Source organism: Protomyctophum parallelum (genome assembly GCF_964188405.1).
Source record: "Protomyctophum parallelum genome assembly, chromosome: 15".
Lineage (NCBI taxonomy): Eukaryota > Metazoa > Chordata > Actinopteri > Myctophiformes > Myctophidae > Protomyctophum > Protomyctophum parallelum.
Genome location: NC_139710.1, coordinates 19,610,226 through 19,625,050, shown reverse-complemented (window position 1 = coordinate 19,625,050; position 14,825 = coordinate 19,610,226). Strand labels below are relative to the sequence as shown.

Below are 14,825 nucleotides of genomic sequence, written 5' to 3'. Positions count from 1 at the left end.
ACAATTAGCCAGCTAAAAAGTGTGGCATGTAGCTATAATCTGTCCCCCCATGTCAAACAAATGTCTGTGGACCATATGATAAAGCTGTATATCTTATATTTTAAACGTTTTTCCACAACTATAAACCCTAAACAACATATCAATTTCCACAAGAACGTATGACGTCATCTGCTGGGTCTGGGAATTGTGAATGAAGCTCCGCCCTCTCTGCTGCTTTGATGTTTAATTCAGTGAGGCGGTCAGTTCACAACAGGGCGGAGGAGGCCGGGGGAGACAATTAACAACAACCTGCACTTTGCACCGGACACAAGGTAAGAAAACTCATCTTTGCATGTGGTTTGTTGTTGACAGGTTGGTCGTAACATATTCTATAGTTGTGTTTGTGGTCTCCGACATCAACATGATTAAAAGGAGCAGGTGCTTTCAGAAATAGACCAGACCGTTACACGGACAGACGCCCAAACCATTGCGCCACACGATTCCTCGACCCCCCATTATTAAATCCCGAGGGATGCAGGCTTTTCTTGTGTTTTATCTGTGCTAGTAGTGCTACCTAGAGAAAAACAATACCCATATTTATTATTATTATAGGCTATTATTAGTATACTACGTACCTATATGCTGACAAAATAATTGTTTTCTTTGAAGTGCTCACACATGCTTGATGCTTCACACTTTCATAGAGAAATCGCCCATAGCTATAGAATATATCGTCAATATATAGGCTATATAACATACATATAACGTTATTCACACAATCAAATCAGAACACAAATGAGTGTACATTTGCACATGGTTGTGTCTTGTGAATTATACTGTAGGCTATAGCGCCATTTTGAAAGAGGAAGCCTATTTTATATAGGACGGGTAGTCCTACGGGACCTATAGTGTCGTTTAGATGTAAAATTATTATAAATGTATTTGTGCGTCGTGGTTTGTCTGATGAACAGACTCAACTGGAAGGCTATGACAACATAGGCTACAGAACAGCATTGCCTGCTGTCTGCCCCCAATTACCGTATGCAAGCTGCAGGCATTATGCTGCACCAGTGGTCCTACAATAGATGGCCTGTGGCATTCCCAGTATAGTGTTAATGAATTACTGTGGATGTGTTTTTCAGCAGATTAAGTGATTTATAAAGATATGGCCCCGTGACAGTTCTGATCACTCCCTGCCTGGCACATAATGTCAGAGAACGTGACTAAGGTTTATATATTAAATTATTGATGCTGTAAAGAGGTACTATAGCCTATACTATGCTGGTCATTTCCACCCTGAAAATGTGCCTAAAACACAGATGTTAAACCAAGGCCATATACTGTACATTATTTAGCTATACCCATGCTGCATGCATGAGTCGTCATTTCTCTGTAGCTCATATTATGAGACTTATGTCCATTGTTCAGGTTTACTGTTAATGGTATATTTAAGCTATAGGCTGATGCCCCTTGCATGGGAATGATGCCCGAACAAGGCCTATTGGGAACGCATGCCTCTCCGGGTATCGTTTCACGGTGCACCTGTTGTCAGATTTTTCCATCATACTTTTTGGGCAATTTTATTAGAGGATATAACCCTTACAGGTCCATTTGGTTCAATTTGTACAGTCTGCATGTCTGTAGACTGTAGACTAATGCATGTGAAACTGGGGGTCCTTGAAATTAAACGGGTTGAGAATCACTGCTAGAGCCGTAAAAATCTTCTCTTATGGGGCTCCCTGGCATATCTTTTCAAATGGGGGTCCGCAGGGCTAATTAGTGTCAATTTGGGGGTCCTTGATATTGAAAAGTTTGGGAAGCACTGAACTACAGGACATTAAATGCTTGCTCCTAAAGGCCAGTCCACACTTGCAACCATTACCCCCAAATGGTCTGCAACTGGTCAGTCCAGACCACTGTAATTTATGCAACTAGTTGCATTGGTGTGGACTGGGTTTAAACTTCTTTACATGAGCTACATGAACTGGCTGTACACAAGTATTGGTATCTTATATTGTATCCCCTCTCCTCCCAGGTTTTCTCTCTGCAGTGCAAAATGAAGTTGTCTACAGTAGCTGTGCTGTGCCTATCTTTGCTTTTGAGCCACACCCATTTCTCCCTGGCAAAGGGAGGTAAAGGAGGCTTTGGGAAGACCTCTAACCGCGGTGGAGGCTCCTCCTCCAACTCCAACCGTGGCACCAGTCGAACCAACCAAGGATCTACCTATCCCAAACAGCCCCCTCCAGCAGGATACCCCAACCAAGGGGGCAACCCCGCTGGTGGTTACCCCAACCAAGGGCGCAACCCTGCTGGAGGATACCCCAACCAAGGGGGCTACCCCGCTGGAGGATACCCCAACCAAGGGGGATACCCCGCTGGAGGATACCCCAACCAAGGGGGCTACCCCGCTGGAGGATACCCTAACCGAGGGGGTTACCCAGCAGGAGGATACCCCAACCAAGGTGGCTACCCAGCAGGAGGTGGGTACCCAAATCAACCAGGCAGAGCAGGATACCCCAATCAAGGAGGATATTACCCTAACCAATACCCAGCTGGTGGCTATGGTGGATATGGTGGTGGAGCTGCATATCCTGGAGGCCATGGATATGGTGGTTATGGTGGTGGATACATGAACCGCAACCCCAACAACCAAATCATGAGCCCTGGCTATGGAGGCAGCTATGGATATGGGGGTCATGGTTACGCTGGTGGTTCTCCATTTTCCCGCTCAGTTCATGGGATGGGTTATAATCCCTCTCAGCAATCCAGAGGGTTTGGGCGCACTGCATTGCTGGCAGCTGGAACAGGGGTTGTGGCAGGGATGGCATTGGGCTATGGACTGGGAAGGTTCCCTCGTCCACCATTCCACTTCAACAGCCATGAAGAGGAGCATTACTATAACCACTACATGTACAAACGATATGGCACCAGGTCCACTGACGAGAACGACTACAGCAGGGACTATAAATTTGTCTCACCCCCTGTAAAATATGACAAGTACATGGAAACATGCATGAAGAGGACAGATCTGCTACCCGGAGAAAGTCCACAAAGGAAAAGTGAACCCACCACCACCACCACCACCACTACCACTACCACCACTACAACGACTGCTATCGGTGCCTCAGACTCAGACAACAGTGTTGGCAACAACACATCAGAGATTAATGGCAACAACACATCAGAGAGTAACAGCTCCACAACGGATAAGCCCCTGACCCCTGCACCGATAACCCCCCAACCAGCAATGGGGCCTGGCGTAAAGCCTCTGCCCCCGGCTTCAGTAGACGTCAGCGATGATGATGACGAAGACACAGTCAGCATTGTGGAGATCGGCTACCCTGTGCTGATTGAGCAACTGAAGGCCAGGAGGTGTGTGGAGCTCTACATGGTGTACTCTGAGAAATACATGGAGAGGAACGTACCAGGACCCATGGGAGCGGCACCGCGCCCGGGGACAAGCCACCTTGGTCTTCTGACTGTGGTCTCCAGCACTGTGCTGATGCTGCTGAACAGCAACATGCTGATGTTGCACTGAGACAAACACAAGAGGCGTTGGAGGAGGGATGGGGTTGTGAGACAGCGAAAACAGATGCATGGATGAGGAGTGACAATGAAGTGAACGGGGTGGGGTAGGTGGTGGTGGATGTAGACTGCAGTGCATACAATGATTATTTCATTATTCCGAGAGTAGCACAACAATGGCGAGAGTAAAGAACAGGTTGTGTATGTTCACACTCATTGGGACACTTTATATTATGTGTGGTTATATAGTTTTCCTTTTTTTGTTTGTTATATTGTTTATTACACCAGATGTAGGCATTGTAGCCTCTGCACGTGCATGGCTGACACAACAAAGCTGGCAGACTCCATTGCAACCCCCCAAATTTAAATTGAGAATTAAGTTAGATCAGTGAGCTGCCCAATCATAAGCCCTTCACTGCCAGTTCCCTTTCCTGGAAGAGAAAGAGCCCATGAACTGCACTGAAATGCTGGAAGTTTTTCATGACCATGGGGGAAATAGGCCCTTTAAATCACATTTAGATAACTGATTTTCTGTGAAAAGGATACAACAAGATCCTCTCTGGATTTGTTAGAGCGTCACTCTAGTGACTAGAGTGACTTCAGTGTTTAGACTAGAGTCTAGTCTAAACACTGAAGCTTGTGTGAGAACGTGTGCCAATCTCTGGCTGATAAAAACACAGCATCTAGAAAAAATAAGCAGTACTATCAATGATTAAATATATGGCTATGTTGATTATAGAAATATAGAATAATGAATTATTATTCATTTGATAAGGCCAGTCTTTGTTTTGTTTAATTGATTAATATTAATATTTGATTAAAAGTTGGGAGATTGTTCTCTCTCTTCCCTGCCTCTCTGTTTATGTCAGTGGGAGAGGGCAGTCAAAGTTAGCTTGCACGGTGCACCTGTGGGGTTTATAAAGGTGCAGCCTGGCGATGCTCTGTGTAAATAAAACAGAACTGCAGGGTAACAATGCATCAGTCAGTGAGGCAATGGCAGTGGAGAACTATGTAGTCAATGAGCTGAAAAACAATGAATCGTGAATGGTTAATTCATGAACGATCAAAATACTGTAACTCTTACTATGGCTTACATAGCCTGCCAATATGTTAACATAACTGCTTTCATACTGTACCTTCAATTATAATAATATTACTAATACTACCAATTCTATAAGTGTAAATTGTCTATGATGATGCAACATACATATTTTACTGTAGCTTTCAACCGATAACTGGATTATTGTCACTTAATCAGTATAAGGCATGAAGAAATGCAAATTGCAAATCCAGGTTAATTATTTAATACTCATTTTATGTATTGGTAGATGATCTGATGAAGAATGATGCAACTTCACAGAAACCATTGTCATTGTTCTCACCAAATATAGCATCATTACAGCCATTGACCTTTGACTCTGCTGTATTGTTAGTAGAATGTGCTTATACTGTCCATTTACCATTACTGCATATCTAAAAACGGAATATTTGTGTACACACATGCACACACACACCCACACACACAGTATGTATATCCACTCCAAGTGGATGTAAACTCTCTCGCCTGATTGTAAATTGTTCTGTAAGTGCTCTTATGTAAGGCTTCTAATGTGCAGATGTTAAACTGACCTGGATCTTCTTGTATTCTTACCCGAGGTTCTGGTTGATGGGTTGGATGTCAAGATCAAATTTTTATATCATGGAATACATGCTGGTTCTATGAACTGAACTGTGTTTTATGTTGTTATGCGTTATGTTTCTAATTGTCTAAAGCTTTAATGTATTTGAGTATATCCCATGTAAAGAATGGACTTGTTTGCATTCCACAGAATTTATTTAGTTTGCTTTTACATTCAGAAATGTAAATTCAAGATCCCTTAAAATCAGCCCTGTAACTTCTTACATCAGACTTGCCCCTTTCCCTTGCCTAAAGCTTGGCTTGTTTAATAAACTTCTTAATCCACTATGTGCTTTTCTTGGCTTATTTGTGCAATAAACAAATTTGATGTTTTTGCTGTGCAATGATTTGGAAATTACTATAAAATTCTACCAAGATAATATTTTGCCCGTTAACATTTTTGGGGTGAGCTGAATACTATTACTTCTTGTTTTGTTTAGGCTTTTAACTTGGGTTATTATTTATGTGAGATGAGATGGGTGAGTAGAGGAGTGGACGAGGGCAGAGGAGGACAGAGTACTCAACCCCAGTAGTACAAATATGACCTGGTCAAATTTACTCCACTACAAGTAAAAGTAGCTCTGTCAAAATGTTACTCAAGTAAGAAAATAAAAAAGTATTCAAGAGTATATGCTTTTAAAAATACATAAATAAATAAAAGTACATTTATTTTGTTTCACAATTACTTTAGGACCGTGTAACTCTTGTTTCAGAGAAGTAACTGAAACCACCTTCGCTGTAAGTGTGTGTGTGTGTGTGTGTGTGTGTGGGGGGGGGGGGGGTTCACACTTGTGATACCAAAACATAGCATATTTATGAAGGACTACACGTGACACCACGGCACTTATGGCAACACTAGTTTTTCGAGGTTATTATATGAAGCATGCGTGACAGATTGTCATCACTTCCACTTCCATGGAGTGAGTAGGATGATGTTTTCGTAATTAATGCACACTGCTTTGACTGCTGAAATGTGAGCAAACCACTGGGTGAGTGTCTGAGATTGATTTGAGTGTCTTTATAATGAATAATAATCAATGATTACATTGAAGATTCTTATCTGCCACTGCAATTGCATGGAGAAATAATTATAAAGGAAAAAGAACCAGAAAAGTGCACTCCAGGCCTGGTTTGCAACCCATGCAGGCAAGTCATTCATAGTAAGAAACATACATCACACCTGTGTGAAGTGAGGGGCGCCCTTATTGATACATCTTGATCACATGACTCCAGAGAGTACTGATTTGTGTGAGGTTTAGACATAGTAGAAAATATTGTCTGGCAAATATGGGCCTATAGCCTATTAGCCTCGTTTGGATCCTCACCCTCCGCTAGCTCTGAGAAGAGGTTCCATGTTTGTCAGGATATTCCTGCATAGGTCGAAATGGGTCGAGCCCAGGTGGAGAAAACCATTTTCACAGTATCGTATCCAAAGAGAGCTACAGATGAAAATTTTGGAGCCTGTCAAAGCCTGTCTGCATCTGCAGTACTGCTTTCCGTAAGATTGGGAAAACATGGTACTGGCTGACTTCATAAGCTTCAGGCCAATTTTGAGGACAGACTTACCAGGAGTATGCGCACAAAGTTTCATGCAGATCTGCTTTCTGAAAATATCTAAGAATGTTAAAAGAACGTTGAAACTTGTTTTCATTCAGTAGCAGCAGTGCAGTCTGAGAAATTATTTTTACATGTGAGATCAGACACAATCAGGCACATGCATCTTCATTTTCATTCATCATGACATTTTTCTATACCGATACATTGATGCCTGGAGGCGAATTCCAAATTTAACCAGAGAAGACTAAGGGCTTGTTCTCGTGTTCTTTCTTTCTTTCTTTCTCTCCACTCTCTTGTTTAATCTCGCAAACAGTTTGAAGTTCCAGTAGGCCAAGGATGCAAATGTATTTATTATTTCTTTACTTATCGTATAATATAACGCCATTTGGGTTTCTTATGGCACCTGCACATTTATATTATTTTTGCAATATTTTTTCAACTGTATATCTTTATCATTGTGTGCAAATGAACTAAGCTAACCCTTTTCACTGTCTTTTAATGTTTTTATAGCTTTTAGTGTTTATTATTTTTTTCCCTAATAAAGCTGTTTTTATTTGTGTTGTTACCTCTGTAAAGCCCCCCCATGTAAAGCGTCTTTGGGTACTCAGAAAAGCACTATATAAGTTTGAGATATTATTATTATTATACAAACAGTCAAAATGAGATATTTGGGCCTCCATATATGGGCAAGAATGATGTCAAATGATGACTCAACAAAGACAGCTATAAAGTGCTTTAGACAGCTGATTTAACTATTATGTAAATAGTGAAACACGGGAAGGGTCAACAGAGACCAGGACAATACAATGGCACCTGAACAACTGCTTGATGCTAGAGATGCTGAGGATGTAAAGAATTCTTCTGAAGATGGAAAGGACGCCACAATGAATCTGGTGATCACAACAGGAGTCAACCCAGACCATTTACAACGAAACAGTATAACTGAAAGTCAACAACTGCTTGAAGCTGGGGATGCCGAGGTAGTAAACAATTCACCTTCCATAGATAGAGAGGACACAATTAACAAGAAACACCAGACCACGGCAGGAGTCAACAGAAACAATTCAGGTATCAGCAAAAGAATAAAAGATACATGGCCAAGAATGACCAAGGAATTTCTGAAGGACCATTGCGAGAAAAACAAACTTTATAGGACACCTTACCTGAATGACACATTATACTTGCACTTCAAAGGTTTCGACCAAATAGAGAACTTAGATGAGTATACAGGACTGAAATGTCTTTGGCTGCAGAGCAATGGCCTGCGACTCATTGAGAACCTGCAGGCTCAGACTGAGCTCCGTAGCTTGTTCCTGCATCAGAACCTTATATCCAAGCTAGAAAACCTTGAAAATCTGAGAAAACTTTACACACTGAATGTTGACAACAATTTCATACAAACCATAGAGAACCTCTCCTGCCTCCCTGAGCTGAATACTCTGCGTATTGCCCACAATAAGCTTGAGATGAAGGCGGATGTGGAACACTTGATACATTGTCCCTCCATCAGTGATCTTGACTTGTCCCACAACTCTTTGAAGGACCCAGACATTTTGTCTGTGTTTATGTGCATGCCACAGTTGCGAGTATTAAATCTGATGGGAAATGACATGGTGAAAAACATCCCCAACTACAGGAAGACGATGACTGTACATATCAAACAGCTCAAGTTCCTTGATAACCTTCCGGTGCTCCCTGTAGATAGAGCATGTGCAGAGGCATGGGCCGCAGGTGGTCGGGACGCCGAGCGCAAAGAGAAGGAGTCATGGCAAATGCAAAAATGGAAGAGAATGCAAGATGCTATCGATGCCTTGAAACCCATCCACGCTAAACACGAGGAGAGACGCCGTCTCAAAGAGCTAGAAGAGAGAGGGCTGACCGAGGCCTCCAATACGCCAGGGTCTCAGAATCCCAGTGAGTGTAGCGAAATCCAGGATATGAGCTCATCACAGGCTTCTGTGCAGGATAGCCTGGATTCTAATGAGGATGATGATTTCCTACAGAAATAGAGAGAGTCCGCAGAAGAACCACAAGATAGGGGAAAACTCAAGTCATTATTAGAAGAGTTAATTAGCCAGCAGCAAGAGAATAATCTCAAAGGCAGAGACATGAATTTACTGTTCAAGATGAATGACACCAATTCCTTGTTAGATCCTAGCATGGCGAGCATGGCGAGCATGGCGAGCATTCCCAGATCTGATTTCAAGAGTCCAGCCCACCGTATTTGAGGAGATTGACTAATGCCTTTCATCTAGATTGGTTTCATTCCTATTTATCAGACAGGATCTTCTCGTGGCCGTTGGTCCCTACTCCTCTGAGTTCCACAGCGTTCTGTGCTAAGTAAACTCCTGTTTGCCCTTTATACTTATGCCCCATTTATGCCCCATTATAAGCATGAATTGTCTTATCATTGCTATGCTGACCATATCCAATTATTGTTTTTCAAACCATACAAGATGCAAGATGCATAACTGCACAAATGTATTTCTGCCATCAGGAAGTGGATGGCCAGCAACCTTTTGCAATTTAATCCAGACATAACAGAAGTTTTAACTGTTGCCTCAAGTAGGGTTGTTGCAAACGTTGCTGACGCCTTTGGTCATTGAAACAGAACATATGCTCTAACCCCAGAAACAAAATAAACAGTCAATGCTTTTACATAAGCACGTTAATTCTGTGTCTCAGACTTGTTTTTATCACCTTCGTAACATTGTCAAACTAAGATCAGTTATTTCATCCTAGAGTTGGAAATGATTATTCACTAATTTTGTGTGTCATTACATCTTGATTATTGTATTTATCTTTTTACCTGGGTGTGTTGCCTTTAAGGCAAATGTTCTATTTCTCTGTATATTAATTCTTGGTAGGCTACGTGGTTGAATTTCTGTTTACCTTAGAAGGGCTTTGAGTACTTTATTTTGAAGGCGGTTACCAGTGCTTTTATTTTGAAAACTCTTTGTATTTAATGAGTCACTTCATGTCAGCACCATTTTCATGCAGCAGTCGTGCACAGAGATCACAGGCTGTTCAGAGCTGTGAGCCTAGAATCCCATCTAACCCACTTGGAAGCATTTTAGAGGCAATGCCGTAAGTTGTTGTGTTGATTTCAGTTAACTTTCTGTATAACTTTGTGAATTTGTGTACATGTTTATTTGTAAGAGGAAAGTTATTTATTTAACAATGTTTGCTGCTGTTTGCAGAGCATAGTAGTCTAGAGTGCACAGGTGTAGGGCATCCTGCGAATTACCTTGGTGTGTGTAGGTCATTTAGCTACTCACCTGCTTTCTTTTTGATGTCAATTAAGAACAAACCCTGAATGTTTGTATTGTTGTGTCATGAGGAAGAGCAACAGTAAATGGTCAAATCTTACTTAGTCTCTGTCTTCATTGGCTACGGTTTAACTCGGTGTTTAGTGACAGTTCTCTACACTGCACGAGAACACCACACTCGGCTTAAAGCCAAAAACAATCCCAAGACTGAAAATGATTATTTTGCAAATCTGCACTGATCTCATTAAATGACCCCTATGAGATCCTCAGGACTGAAATCAGTCCCCAGGACTGAGAACTTTAAGCCCGACTCTATAGCTTCGTTAAGACTGCCTGCAACTGGTCCAGAATACAGCTGAGCTGACCCGGTCCAGGAGATCCTTACACTGGCTCCCAGTTAATTGTCATGACACACAGAGCCCTACCATGGCCAGGCAGGCACCTCCTTCCGTCTGACCTGCTCCAACTGTATGTGCCCAGAAGGTCTCTGAGAACCTCATCCCAGGCCTTGCTGGTTGTTCCTCTCAACCTAGGGCCCTAGGCTATGGAATGAGCTCCCCTTCCACTTAAGAACTGTGGCCTCTGTGGACATCTTTAAAGGTCTGTTAAAAACTCACCTTTTTAGACAGGCCTTTGCATAGCCCTATTTGACTTCCTTGTTCAATTTCACTGGCTTGGTTAAATGTTGATTGTTTTATTTTTATTCTATTTTTGTCTTACTTTATTATTGACTCTTTATTGATTATTATTGACTTGTTTTACTTTTATTGTTGTTAAAGCACTTTGTGACTGTGATTGTCTGTGAAAGGTGCTCTACAAATAAACTTTACTTACTTACATCTAATTGCTTAAAGTGCCAATCCATAGCTTTTTTGTGAATAGAAAGAGAAGAGGCTTGGGACGTGGTCTTCCTTTTTCTATTGACATGTAGAGCCTGTGGTCACTCATTACTGGTGGCTTTGAGCTTCATGAAACTCAAAGTGTAATATCTGTCCAAATGGGCTTTCTGTCTTACAGAAGCAGTAGAAGTTTTGCTTCTATCTATCTATGATTGGTTTTCAAGTCCCTTGTAGGATATAAATCTTGCAATTTAAATTCACTAAAAGCAGTGTAACAACATGAATAGTACTTTATTTTGAAACATTTTTATTGCCTGGGTTAAAATTTGATTGCAGTATAGGATAATAGTCAAGTTTCCGTCTTCAAGGTTTGTTGTCATCCAAGTAAGAATTAAATTGCGTGTTCGGACAAGCAAACCAGTAAGGTGGAGTTGCTAGGAGTGGCACAGAGCCTCTGGTAGACACTGGCCATGCTCTGTTCTCCTATGGGATTATTTCCGTGGATTTGATCAGTGTTATTCTGCCTCAGTCTGTGGCTATAGGTCAGCCCAGTCTTTCAGCAGCAGTTGTAGCAGTACAATGCCCCCCCCCCCCCCCCCAACTCAGCTGGATTAACCAGATGCTGCTATTCCTAGCAGCCAAACAGCACATATACAGAAAGAGTGCACACTTAGGCGTGATGGCAGCAGACAGCAGTAGACAGTTGAGTATAGTCACCTCGAAACATCTTGGAAAGTGCCAGGGTCAATACAACAAAGCATCCTTTGTAGGCTACCTTCGTAATTCCTCTCATTGTTAAAGGACCACTTCACCACTTTTCAACCTATCTTCATAGGTCCTCACTAATAATCATGAAAATATGGCGCAATTCTTTTCTACTCTGTGTCTCATAGGAGGGCTGTGGGCAGTTCAGAAACCGTCTTCCAGTGACATCATCGATGGGGAATACAAGCTAATAAAAACTGCAGGCTTTCTATTCCTGAAAAGCGAAAATGGAAGCCATCGTTCTCACGATACTGAAAATCTAAACATTGTTGTAAAAAAATCTTGTTTAAAAAATAATCTGCCTAATGATGTCTCTGGAAGACGGTTTCTAAACTGCCCAAAGCCCTCTTATGAGACACAGACTGAGTAGAAAGAAATCGTGCCATTTTATCATGATTATTAGTGAGGAGCTATTATATGAAGATAGGTTGAAAAGTGGTGAAGTGGTCCTTTAACCCTGCACGCATCTACCCACCGGGCCCAACATCCGAACTTGAGCCACGAGAGACACCACCGAGCGAGCTAAAGCGAGCAAGCTGCCATGTCGAACGTTGCGAAGTTTGCTTGAGCCGACTCAGCCCTGTCCGAGTTGCGACCCGATAGGCACAGAATAGTAAATCCTCGCCCCCTCTACAATTAACTCACCCAATAGCAAGCCACGGCGCTCCTTCCAGCCAATGGCTCAGCTTCCAGCGGATGAGGAAGTGTCTGATCGTTCGAATGATATAGATTGTCCGCACTCCTCACTTTTATCCTCAGTTCAGTGGTACTGCACTCCGTGCTCAGCCTATCAAATCATCCCTATGGGGTACACCCAAACTGGGCATTGGAGGAAAAAACAACAATGAATCAACAGTGAGTAATATGACAGAGAACAGTAAGCTGTTTACCTTACTGTGTTGAGGTTCAAACTGCTACAAACATTATTAGCAGTCAGACTGTCATGCACTAGGGGATGCATGGCAAAAACAGGGAGTCCACACAAGAGTATAACGTTTTGTAATTATATTTATTATATTAAAGTAAATAAAGCATAGCAAAATAATGAAGTGTCGGATGTGAGGATATCAGTTATCAGCAATGTGTGCAGTGTATGGATGTATGGAGAGTGGTGTGTACATGTTGTATTAACTGGTTCAAAACATAACTTAAACAGTTATCTAAGGAGGATGGAGGACTGAAACTCCCAAATCTGAGACACTATGCTCCAGGAAACTGAGGATACTAGATGGTTAAATATTGAAAAAAGCCTCTGTTCGCAACCGCTTCACGTTGTGCCTTTCCTAGATACCCCACTGAAAGAGATCCAAATGAGTGAGTGAGTGGACTAGAGTTACTTAAAAATATGGAGAAAAATAAAAACTTCATTTGGACTACGTAAACAGATCTCCTCGCTAACACATATTGGTTACATGAAGGAGTTCATACCAGCTCAATTGGATGTAGGATTCAGGAATTGGACGGAATTCGGCCTTACTAGCATACACCAATTAGTTAATAAGGATGGTCTTAAATCATTCGAACAGATACAGACTGAATTCGGGCTCCCAAGGACAAGTCTTTTCAGATATCTGCAACTGAGAGACTTTCTAACAAAACATAAGGACTGGGAGAGAGCCATGACCTATTGAGGAGTTGTTGCTCAAATTAGAATTTGGTGCTGGCAAGGTAATCAAAGAATTCTACCAAGTCTTCTTGGACCTTTGCCCGAATAATACACTGTATATAAAAGAGAAATGGGAGGCTGAATTAGGTATAGAAGTAACAACGGATACATGGGAAGAGGTATGTAGTGAAGCGCATCTGGTAACCAACTCGAATACTTGGAGAGAATTTAAATGGAAAGTAATATCTAGATTTTTCAGAACGCCTCAAATAGTGGCCAAAATGGGCCCAAATCACTCAAATAGATGCTGGAGGGACTGCGGAGCACATATTGGGAATCATACTCATATATTTTGGACATGCCCCAAATTGAGACCATTCTGGAGAGAGGTTTCTGAAGCACTAAAATAAGTTTTTGGTCAAAACATCCCAGAGGATCCCATAGTAATGTTGTTGGGAATGATACCGGAAGGTCTGGAGAGTAGAGCCAAAATATATTTATTGCATGTGCTGCTTACAGCAGCCATCAAATGCATTACAATTAAATGGGTAAAACCAGCCCCACCAACATATAGTATGTGGGTGGAAAAAATATGGGACATCTACCATATGGAACAAATTACATATGCCCTGAGGCTTCAACCAAACATATTTAGTAAAAGGTGGAGTCCTGTACTGCCTCTACTAATGAGGTAGCAGGTTTCGGAACCCCAAGTAACAAGTCAACAAATACACTTCTCTTCAGACCTTCTGGTGTGCCCATACGCCTTCCTCCATCTCGTCATGTCTGTTCTCAGTATTGTTTACCTCCCATTGTAGTCGACGCTCTGTCGTTTTTGTCTCGCTATATACCTGTATTTTATTTTATTTATTTATTTAGTTTTTTTTTTTTTTTTTTAATACTTGTAAATGTATGTGAAGTTGTTTGTGTGTATGAGTGTATAATTTATATATCCTGTGAAAGTATGTAACAGCTGAGGTTGTGAAGAAAAAAAAAGAAAAAAAACATCAGTTGTAAGAAAAATGTATACCTGTAAACATAACTTAACAAAAGGTGGGTTAGGCCCTTGAGCCAGGTGGCAGCCCTGGTTGCAGGGAGGACAGAGAGAAGAGTGAGCTGCAGCCAGGAGAGCTCCCTATATAGTCCTCTAAGCCACACCCACCTCAGGTGAGCCTGCTCCACTCTGCCATACAGAGGCTTCCCTCTAGCTTACAGTGAGGCAGAGGGGGCAGGGCCGTCACAAGACAAAACATTAATGTTTGTTTAGAACACTTATGACGTAACTTGTTTGCCAGCTAAGTCTATGGACTTAATGTTTGTTTAGAGCAACCACTAAATGACAGATTATTTATGCATCATTTTTTATTGCACAACGCGTTTCGCCGTTTGGCTTCGTCAGGTGCTTGCATACATGTGTCCCTTCCTTTCCCTTGGGAAGTTCTCTTTGGCCTGCATGACTTTGAATAATAATCAGTAATAAATTATATCCCATCCAGATCTCCTCTACGGTGTGCAACATTAACATTATCCTTGGTCACTTTACAGCTGGAGAACTTGAAATAACTGTTATGAGTGGAGGCTATGCCATGGTTAAGACTCAGAGAGTG

At 41.8% G+C, this 14,825-nt stretch overlaps 2 protein-coding genes across 3 annotated transcripts; both read left to right on the top strand.

Moving 5' to 3' along the window:
* The first annotated feature begins 191 nt into the window (after positions 1-191).
* LOC310871584 (uncharacterized protein) lies at positions 192-5,470 on the top strand. 2 transcript variants are annotated; one of them, XM_083783191.1, is made up of 2 exons: positions 192-311; positions 2,015-5,470. In XM_083783191.1, exon 2 carries the CDS (start codon positions 2,036-2,038, stop codon positions 3,515-3,517), a length of 1,482 nt encoding a protein of 493 aa, XP_083639317.1. In that variant the 5' UTR covers positions 192-311; positions 2,015-2,035; the 3' UTR covers positions 3,518-5,470. The 2 variants fall into 2 exon arrangements, with proteins under 2 accessions (XP_083639317.1, XP_083639318.1); XM_083783192.1 differs by having other exon boundaries at positions 238-311; positions 2,030-5,470.
* Positions 5,471-7,842: 2,372 nt separating this feature from the next.
* On the top strand, positions 7,843-8,748 carry LOC310871714 (dynein axonemal assembly factor 1-like; the record flags this gene model as incomplete). Its single annotated transcript, XM_083783354.1, has 1 exon — positions 7,843-8,748. The coding sequence occupies one exon, from the start codon at positions 7,843-7,845 to the stop codon at positions 8,746-8,748; it is 906 nt and encodes a 301-aa protein (XP_083639480.1).
* Between the last annotated feature and the right edge of the window lie 6,077 nt (positions 8,749-14,825).